This window comes from Notechis scutatus, chromosome 1 (genome assembly GCF_049901735.1).
Source record: "Notechis scutatus isolate UNSWTSFEM ecotype Mainland chromosome 1, rNotScu1.2, whole genome shotgun sequence".
Lineage (NCBI taxonomy): Eukaryota > Metazoa > Chordata > Lepidosauria > Squamata > Elapidae > Notechis > Notechis scutatus.
The window spans coordinates 313,273,133-313,283,554 of NC_142009.1; the positions used below are offsets into that span (position 1 = coordinate 313,273,133).

Genomic DNA, 10,422 nt, shown 5'->3' on the forward strand with positions numbered 1-10,422 from the left:
GGACTAATGGAAGCTTCTGAATGATCTTCGGAAGCAGGATTGTGTAGATATTGTGGTACTTGAGACAACTGGTGGTAAGGATCTGAGTCATTATTGTCAGATACTCCTCTTCCAGCTAAGTTTGCAATTGACATACCAGCTTAAATTGGGCAAAAACCTTCTTAGCCATAGCCTATCTTTGCCCATCCAGCAAAAGCTGTGAATCCAGGACATCCAGCAAAAGCTGTGAATCCAGAATCACAGCAAAAGCTGTGAATACAGCCTATGTCAGGGGTGTCAAACTGGATTTCTTGGAGGGTTGGATCAGCATTGTAGTTGTCCTCCATGGAGGGGGGGGGGAGAAGGGAGGATGCCTTCCTGCAGCACCCTGCTGGCCAAAATGGGGCACGGGGAGGCCACGGGTGCCCACCGCACCCCATTTTTGCTAACAGAGACACTGTGGGCTGGTCCTTTGCTATTTCCAGGCCGGTCCCACGGGCCAGATCTAAGCACCCTGCAGGCTGGATCCTTGAGTTTGACATTTCTGGCCTATTTCATCCCAACCATCCCTTGCTGCATCCAGACACTGGATCAAGCCGCTGGTAACATCTCCAGTGCTGACCAGTAGGATATCATCAGCATATTGTTGATATCAAATCATCAAACAATCTCTCCCAGTGGCTTAACAGAAGGAGAAAAAGCACAGGACCTTATGGTACCTTACAAAGGAGAAATTGCTTGGCTGTTTATACTCCCCCACCATCACTGATTAGAACCAGGAAGGAAGGAGGAAGGAGAAGAACCACTGCAATTAAATATTTAATTACCCTGCGGGTAAGGTATATGGTATATAGAGTACTTAATGATGCTAGTATCTTTTAAGTTTTTGATACTCAGTATTTTACTTCTGCATCCCCTGCACATGCATTGGGTAATGATGTTTTTTTAAATCATTCTGTGTTAGGATTGGAAATGACAAAACTTAAAATAAAATACTTTACATCTGGAAGACACCAGATTGGGGAATGTTTTACTCAGTGCGGTTATGAATGGTGAATGTACTGAATGGATATTTTAATAATGAAGATTTTTGGGATAAAATTAAAGGAAAAAATGCCCAGACTACTCAAAATCCCTGGAAATCATGGATAACTTAAGAGCATCAAACAAAGCCTACTGCCGTGGCACTTCTTCCAATATGTTAGTGGCACTTGCAGAAAGTAGTTTCACAAAGGTCTGTTTCGTAGAATGACCCAAAGCAAAAACTCACTTACTTGTCTCACTCAATATCTCATCATTTGTGACTTATCACTCAATAACACCCAATACCATGCATAAATGTGTGAATTGTTGCCATAAATAGTTTATGACTAAATTGATTATAAGTCATATAAAAAAATTCTAAAGTTGACATGCATGTGAAAACCTCAACCTTGTCTAACAGATTTTTGCATTCTAATAATCTGTCAGTTTGCAAGATGAATATTTTTTTTAAAAAAAAAGGAAGAGGAAGGTGAGATAATCCTTTTGTAAATGTTTCATGAGGGAACAAACCCAGAAGGCTTATGGAGGTTTCAACTACTGAGGTTGACCTATGGAAAAAAAGAGAAGCCGGAGCTAATTGCCCATCATGCATTTCTGGTTTTGCCCTGCCCTACATGGCATTTCAAATGTCTCTCCCTCCCCCCTCTGTGTGTGTGTGTGTGTGTGTGTGTGTGTCTGCCTGTCTTTGTGTGTAGGGAGTGGATTGAGGGGTTGTTTTTAGCAAAGGGTTCTCTGCCTGGTTGCTGGGTGAGCATGACCATGGTGGGCGTGGCCTAGTCAATCTCCTGCACCAGGGCGGTGGGGGGAGGGCATTTTTGCCCTCCCTGGGCTCCAAAGGTTTTCTTTGAGCCTCTGGGAGGGCGAAAATGGCCTCCCCGAGCTCCAGAGGCTCTCTGGAAGCTAGAAACAGGCCCATTTAGGGCCTTCCTGAACTTTCGGGAGGTCCATTTTTCACCCTCCCTGAGCCTTCGTGCATGCCCTGCACTTACCTGAATCCAAAACGGGCCGTGTGGGGACTCCTAGAAGGGGAGGGGAGGGGTGGGCGGGGCCAGCCAGGAGTGGGATTTGTGGGTTATCTGAACTGCACAGAATCTTAGTTAGGGGCTCTCCCAAACCCCTGCAAACCCCCAGCAGCCCACCCCTGGTTGTTTGGACTATAGGAATGGCTAGCCAAGAAGCAACTCCTTTGCCTTCTTGCTGCTTGTTTTTAGCAGTCTCATGTACACTATCTTTTTTTTTTGCTCAAATGCAAGGATTGTTAATAAAAGTGTTACTCCCAGTTCTGGAAACCTGGAGTTTGTTTCCTAAACTTAACCCCTTTTTGCCTCCTACTAATTTCCCCTGCTGGGAGATCCTATGGAGACTTGCATGCTTTTATAAACACCCACATGAGTAACAAGGGCGATTTCAGTGTCAAAATATTTTTCCGGGTGGTATTTTTATTACATTCCTTAAAGGACAAACGTTTCTAAGGCTGTATTAATATCCACAGATTGTCTGGCCTTGTGATCCAAGCCCATCATTCTGAGAGTTTGTTCCATGACTGCTGCACTGATTTTTCAGAGACTTAAATAAAAAAACCACCACATGATCTTGCCAGCTTTTGAATTGAGTTTGGAGGATTAAACGGTCTCAACTATTTTTCTCTGGCACCTTGGCAGCACAGTAGTATTTTCTTCAGTCCCTCTGCACCAGTCATTATTAACTTTCCCCATCCTGCTAGTCTTTCATCCCAGATAGAATGGATGCATAAACTATTTTACCCAGACGCTAAATTCATGTAGTGGGTAATATAAACCTCTTTGCAACTGAAAGGGCAGGTGTACCTGTCAATGGTCTCAAATACTGATCCAGCCTTATCCTCTTTTTCAATTTTCTATGAGACTTTTGATTCTTCTTTAAAAAATGTAGCATGAATAGCTTTAGTGTATTGATCTGTTTTTCATCACTTTTTAAATTAAAAACGTGTCTTGCTTGATCATAGCAGGATGGTTACACACCTTGGCACCTAGCTAGCTTCAGGTGGAAACCTGAATAATTCTTTTTCCCAGTGTGTGATTCTAGTTTAAAAAAAAAACCATTTATTTGAATGAAAAATACAGAATGGGGTTCTGTCCCCTCAAATTTGTGGTTTTCCCCCTTTTCCTGAGATTTGAAGTCTTTTCATTACCCTCTTAAGTGACAGAAAATGCTTCTTGTTGATCTCTTGCTTTCCCACACACTAAAACTCTTTCGGGTGTTACTTTGGTGCCTTTAACTTCCCAAATCACTCTTTAGATAGTTAGGAAAGATGTAATTATATCTTCAGAAATGAGTACAGTTTTTAAACTAATGGTATGGGTATTAGATGTTAACATGACGCTCATTGCTCTCTGTAAAGCTGCTAATTTAAAATAAATCACCGATTAAAATAAAATAGTTCTTCACGAAGAGTTGAAACATTGAAATAAAAGAGGGTTGGAATGATCTGAACTAATTGCTGTTTCTAGATGTAACCTATGTACTATTTGTATCAAACTATATATTTTAGCATGTGATGGCCACAGGCTTCTGTTCACTTTTGAGTTATATATATATATATATATATATATATATATATATATATATATATATATATATATATATATATATATATATATATATATATATATATATATATTTTCTTAAGTTTTCGGGTACTTACAATGTATGGTGTTCGGCTTGGTTCGGGTATTTTCCCACGTCATTGTAGTTGTGCTTTTAAAGTTGTAGCAATGTTTCGGCAGAATGATGGCAGATGAGATGGTATTCAGCTTTGTTCGGGTATTTTCCCATGTCATTACAGTTGTGCTTTTAAAGTTGTAGCAACGTTTTGGCAGAATCTCATCTACCATCATCAGGCTTCTGTGAACTGTGAACCCAGAAGCCTGATGATGGCAGATGAGATTCTGCCGAAACGTGCTACAACTTTAAAAGCACAACTATAATGACGTGGGAAAATACCCGAGCAAAGCTGAATACCATACATGTAAGTACCCACGAAAACTTAAGATATATATACTATATATATATATATATATATATATATATATATATATATATATATATAAAATTATAGTGTGATTACTGAATATCTGATTAGTAAAATCAGTGATTTAGTGAATTTAATTGACTAGTGTGTTTAGTGATTAATGTAATTAATTAGGCTGTTTTTTGCTTAGCAAAATTATTTGATTAGAGTGATTTGAATAATTGATTGATTGAGTAATAAGTAACCTTACTTTTGATTTGTTCTCTAACATATCAATTAACATTTATTAATTACCAACATTCATTAAGTAACTGTCTACCTATCACATTAACTAGCTATTGTAATTGTTTAGTGTACTATTGCCATTGACCATGCCAGCCAAAAACTCCAAACCAAAACAAAGAAAAAATATCTCTACCAATGAGCTCCCAGACTCCTGCACATGTTTCAGATGTCTTGAAACCATCAATGAAAGTGAAATTTACATCAAATGCCGCCTATGCGACAATCAAGCCCACCCTGCCTGCTTAAATGCAAACAAAAGCCTAGCTGATATGGTTAAAAACTCAGATACATTCTTTTATCTATGTCCATCATGTTCTTCTAAGCTAAACAAACTGAGTACCCTGCCTGACAGAGTTGAAAGCACAGAATCACTCATTCACTCAATAGAAGAATGCTTAGCAACACGTTTTGAAACAACTATATAAGCAAGCCTAATCTCTCTTGAAAAAAAAAATACAGCACAGATAAATGAGTACTTATAAGTGGATTTTTTGGAAAACAGTTTCATTTTTTATTAATAATATACTCTCTTTTACCCATTTTAATATATCCACTTCAGTTTTTTTTTTTTTAAATGTGAACTGTGGTGACAAAACCTCCCATTTAAAACAGGAATCTAAATTAAACTGTCTTTGAAAGGTGGATTTTCAGCTTCTACGTGAACACTTCAAGTGAAAGAGAGTCTATAACCTTTCTAAAAAAAAAAACACTCTTACCACTGAGAAGAATTTGTTCATGCATTTCTGTAAATTAAATCTTTTATTGCATGTTTTGCACTATGGAATAATAAAAAAGGTCTTGACAATGTGTGTGTCATTGTTTCAGGCATTTGGAAAATACTTTTGTGCTTTCCACAATCTTCTTATCTTTAAAGCTAATCATTTTCAATTCTTTCAATCACTCTTCATAGTTTTTTTAGTGTCATTATTACCTTTCTTTTAAGCTGTTTATTTATCTGAATCCTTTATAAGTTTGGTGTGAGGGGCTGGATACAAACTTGAGATGGAATCTGACAAGCGTGAACTAAAAGTAAAATGATATTAAACCATACTTTTGTTGGTAAGAGCTAAAATCATATTTGCTTTTTTCATAGCCATACTACACTATTGATTCTTGTTCAGTTTGTTAACAATTATAATTCCAAACTGTTTTTCACAAATACTGTACCTAAGCCACCCATTCCCTTTCTATGGCTGTACATTTGATCCTTGTTTCTTAAATGAAGGACTGCACAATTGTTTGCATTGAATTTCTATCATTTTTTTCTATTTCCTTACCCAGCTAAGATCACTTTGAATTCTGCCTTCTAAGGCATTGACTACCTATTATTTTGTTATGGTACTTGCAGATTTGATATTTTGCATTGTCTCTTTATCCTACGTATAAACAAAATTTTGAGAGTACCCAGACCAGTACTGATCTGTTTGATACTCAAATGCAGACATGAAATAAGAATACGTGTAACATGTTTGACATTGTCTCATTCTACCAGTAATTGCCAAAACAACAAGGAAAGTTGAGGCTTGCTCCCATGGTTAATCTTGTGACAAGCAAAATGTCACATATGTTTGCTCTAGACTCACAATAGTAGATGCTGACTCATACTGGTGAATGTAAGAAGTGGACTACAACTGGTAACAAAACTTGCAAAGATTTTCACTACGAATTTCATGCTCTGAAATGGTCATATATAGAAGAGCCCTACTGATCTTGGATGTATATCTGCAGTGAACTGAATGTAAAAACTGCAGAATAGATGCATATCTACCAGTGATAACTTTGAATTGATACAACTACACCAACAGACAAAAGATTCCATGATATTGCCCCCAAAGTGCATAATTTTACTGATGACAGTATTTCTATGAGATATATAGTTCCCACCAGGGACATAATTCATCTAAACTACAGTATATTGTAAATTAAAAAATCAAGCTGGGAACTGGAAAATGTAATTGTGTCACTTTTTCTGGACTATGGAATGCAAAAGATGTTAGTTTTTGTGAATGTGGGGTGAAATGAACTAAGAAGGATATGTCAATCTATAATTTTTAACCTGGCTAAAAGAAGCACAACTACTAATGCTCCCAAATGGTTGGCTGAGTTTCATTTATCATCATTATCCCTTGGTAGTATTATAAAATTGGCTTTTACAGGTACATGTTACCCTTTCTTTTGTGATAATGGCAATTCTTTGGTGCACCTGCTTATTTCACAGGGACATTTATAAGGAACATTTGGCTTAAGGAGCCCACAACTCTTTTTTTTTTAACTGGTGTTAGAAGATTGTGTTGTGTTCTTCATCCTTTTTTAAGAGAGCAAAAGGTTCAGTGGTAACACCATCCTAAGTGAAATATTGATACAATTTTCGTTTGTATTTAATTTTCTACTTTAACTCCTTTTTGTTTACTAATTGACATGTGGTGTTGGGCTTTTATTTGTTAAAATATATTTACATTGCTTTATCTGGACTGCAGGATTACCCAGTTTGCTTAGATTTGAATTTCTTAAATTGAATGATAGTAATGAGATTGGTTTTGGCTATATATATATCTTTGTAAATAATGTGAGCAGCTGAAGAATTATTTACCCTTTTAAAGAAGTCTAATTTCTAATCACAATTGCTAATTAATAATGACCTTTGTATTCCATTTTTCTTTCAAGAAGCTCAGGGAAGTGTTCTTCCTTCCTTCCTAAACTCTCTGCATCCTTACAACAAATTTTGGAAGTAGATTACGCTAAAACAACTTGACTGAAGTCCCATATTATGAGAGGCTATGATTTGATTAACCATGGTTTACTGATTAGGAACTAATTGGTTTGGTTTGTACCATACATTTAGCCACAAAACCCTGGCCTACAATAATGACTGAATTCTGACAATTTACTCCATCTAAGTTCCATCTGTAAACTATAGTCCAATAATTTCAGGAAAATCTCTAATTTTCTACCCCAGTTTTATTCCTTTATCTTATAGAACAACTGCCCACTTGTTAAAAATGTAACCCAGAGAAAAATCAAGGTTAATGAGTTTTCTCTTCAAATCAGATTTAGTTCAAATCATGTTGGTACTTTAGTTCCCAGCAACCTCTGAAATCTATAGAACCCACTCACCCACCTGTTATTTTCATTTTATTTCTTGTGGAAAATGATTCATACCATGAAAATCAGATCTTTTCTCCAAACTAAATTTTTAGGGGAAATCAGAACTACCTTGTCCAGTCGTTATATTATGGAGATCCCTGATGTTTTATAAAGGATTGGAATCAAGAGCATTCCAGTTAGGTTGTTAGTGTTATTACCATGTAATGTGAGCTTTGGAATAGAATCCAGCTCCCTGGTAGTGTGGGATGGATTTCCTGCCTTACAGGGGGAAAATACTCTGAAAACTTCCTCTGTTTCAAGGGTTGTTTAAAATAAAAAGGGGGGAAATACAAGACCGAGCAGCAGGCAATCACAGTTGTAAGTTTCTCTCCTATGAAGAAATAGTAGAGAATTTTCTACTTCAGTCCAAATAGCAAGCTCTAGTTTTGCAAGCATGCATGCATATTAATAGATATACACAAAGATTATACAAAACTTTTAATCTTCATTCTGGATGAAACAAATAGCCATGCTTCCTTTAGATCTATTTCTCAAGAGATGACAGTACTATGGCTGAGTACATTTGGTTTTATGGCCTATGTGTGTTTGTGTGTGCATGTGTGTATGTGCTTTATAATATACCAAGATCGCTAATACCAAGTAATTTAAAAATATAAATAAGTAAATAAATAAAATGATTTCATGATGCCTGAAACCAGCTGATCTTATGGCATTGGTCTACACCATTGCTCTGAATCAGGCAAGACACAAATGAACCTTTAGACCAGACAGAACACTAATTAGTGTGGTGGGGAGAGAGAGAGAAAGAGAGAGAGGGAGGGAAGGAGGGAGGGAGGGAGGGAGGGAGAGAGAGAGAGAGAGAGAGAGAGAGAGAGAGAGAGAGAGAGAGAGAGAGAGAGAGAGAGAAACTTTCTATCACCATGATAACCATCCTCTCAAGCTAGGCCGGAATCCTTCATGCCTTGGACAACCTTAGACTGGGGTCATCTCTTCAAAGAGTAGAAGAGGAAAAATAATAATCATAAATGTAAAAGTTTAGAGCCAGCCAACACCATTAGATTACAGGGGTGTGATTAAAATTGTCTCACTTTCCAAATTTTATCTCTACCTCACCACAAAATAAGTAGTTCATGAGGAAAGGGATGGCCTATTCATTCATTACATGTAGGACTTCTTTGTAGAGGGGTCTGTAGATATAAATTAGGGTCTGTAGATATAAAATATCTACAGACCCCTCATATCCTGGACATAAATTGTTTCAACTTCTACCCTCAAAATGACGCTATAGGACACTGCACACCAGAACAACTTAGACACAAAGACAGTTTCCCCCCGAATGCCATCAATCTGCTAAACAACTAATTCCCGCAACACCGTCAAATTATTTACTAAGACTGTATTACTATTCTTCTTCTCATCCTTCCTAGTACCTATCACTTCCCACTTATGACTATAACCATGTTGCTTGTATCTTTACAATTTATATTGTTTTATTTGTTTCCTAGTATGTTTTGATTGCTTATTAGTAACCTATGACTATCACTAAGTGTTGTATTTTATGATTCTTGATGAATGTATTTTATTTCTTTATGTGCACTCAGAGCATATGCACCAAAGACAAATTCCTTGGATGTCCAATCACACTTGATCAATAAACCTATTCTATTCTATTCTATTCTATTCTATTCTATTCTATTCTATTCTATTCTATTCTATTCTATTCTATTCTATTCTATTCTATTCTATTCTATTCTATTCTGGAGCTTTCACAATTACACCCCTTAGGAATCCTACTTTTCCATCTACTATCACTGGGTAAAGTGTACTTAGCTTTGATAGGGTCTGTGAATGTAAATGTAAATGCACATTCGTGGGGAGGAAACAGGTTAGCATTCTAACACTTCTGGTACATATAAGAAAGAGGAATGGGTTCTTCTTACCTGCATAGTGGTCAAACACTGTTGGTACATATTCTTCTGGAAATGCATCATTGGCGTAACTCATCAGCAGGCAGGTCTTCCCAACAGCTCCGTCACCAATCACCACACACTTGAGCATCTTCTTCACACTACTATCCGAGTAGCCGGGCTCTTCTTCTTTGCCACTCATGCTGGTTGTTCCTGCTTTTCTTGTTTTTCCGTCCAGCTTTTGCAAGCACACCCGTAAGACCACAGATCCCAAAGGAGAATTTCAGTCGTTAATAGCAGGCTTCTTCTTGAACGAGTTGTTGTTGTTGTTGTTGTTATTGCTATTGTTGTTGTCGCATGGCAGACAATCATGAAATCATAACTTCAGTTTCTACACTTGATCTTTTCAAGCCACAGAAGACCATGTGAGGGAATAAATAGGCAAGTAGTTAGTAGTTCAAGTCAGGAAATCTTCATCTTGCATACAGAGACTCTGCTATTTCACAAGGCTTAAAAATAGCAGCAATCGGAGGAGCTGAATGTATATTCCTCTGCTCTGGTTTGGCCCGAAAAATCAGGGATTCGTGCTAAATCCATTCCATTTTTCCATTGCATTTCCAAAGAGAAACTGGAAACTGGAACAAATTCATGGAAGGACTCTCCCTCTCTCTGTGTGTGTATCTTGTTCTTTTTATTTCACGCAATCCCTTTATTTTCTCCAGTTTGCTCTATGTCAGGAAATCATGGGTTTCCTGCTGAATTCCATATTAGGATCAGTGGGGCTCGTGAAGGGCTGCAAACAATAGAAGCTCTGTGTGTGTTTATACTTTACAGGAACTCTGCCAGGATATGGAAGAAGAAAAACACTAGAGGTCTCACTGCAGACTGCAGTTCACAAGCTTCCTGCTCCAAAAAGATCCATCTGGACATCGTCGTCACCCTGCTCTCAGGAGCTCCCACACATAAAATCATTTTTGGTGAGATTGATATTATATTGAGTTATCCGTGGATTGACCTCTGTGAGAGTGATTGGCAACATCTGGGACAAAGTAAGAAGAGTTGTCATCATTTCTGTTTAAAAACACCTCTAGT

At 37.4% G+C, this 10,422-nt stretch overlaps 1 protein-coding gene across 2 annotated transcripts in view; it reads right to left on the reverse strand.

The window, feature by feature from the left end:
• The window catches only part of RHOJ (ras homolog family member J), a 61,251-nt gene extending 51,190 nt beyond the window's left edge, over positions 1–10,061 (reverse strand). For both annotated transcript variants that reach the window (XR_015746877.1, XM_026670159.2), the window contains exon 1: positions 9,364–10,061. Coding sequence is in view for 1 of the 2 variants with exons in the window: in XM_026670159.2 (XP_026525944.1) it covers positions 9,364–9,532 (169 nt within the window). In the remaining variant the exon portion in view is untranslated. The remainder of the gene's footprint in view (positions 1–9,363) is intronic.
• Positions 10,062–10,422: the final 361 nt, after the last annotated feature.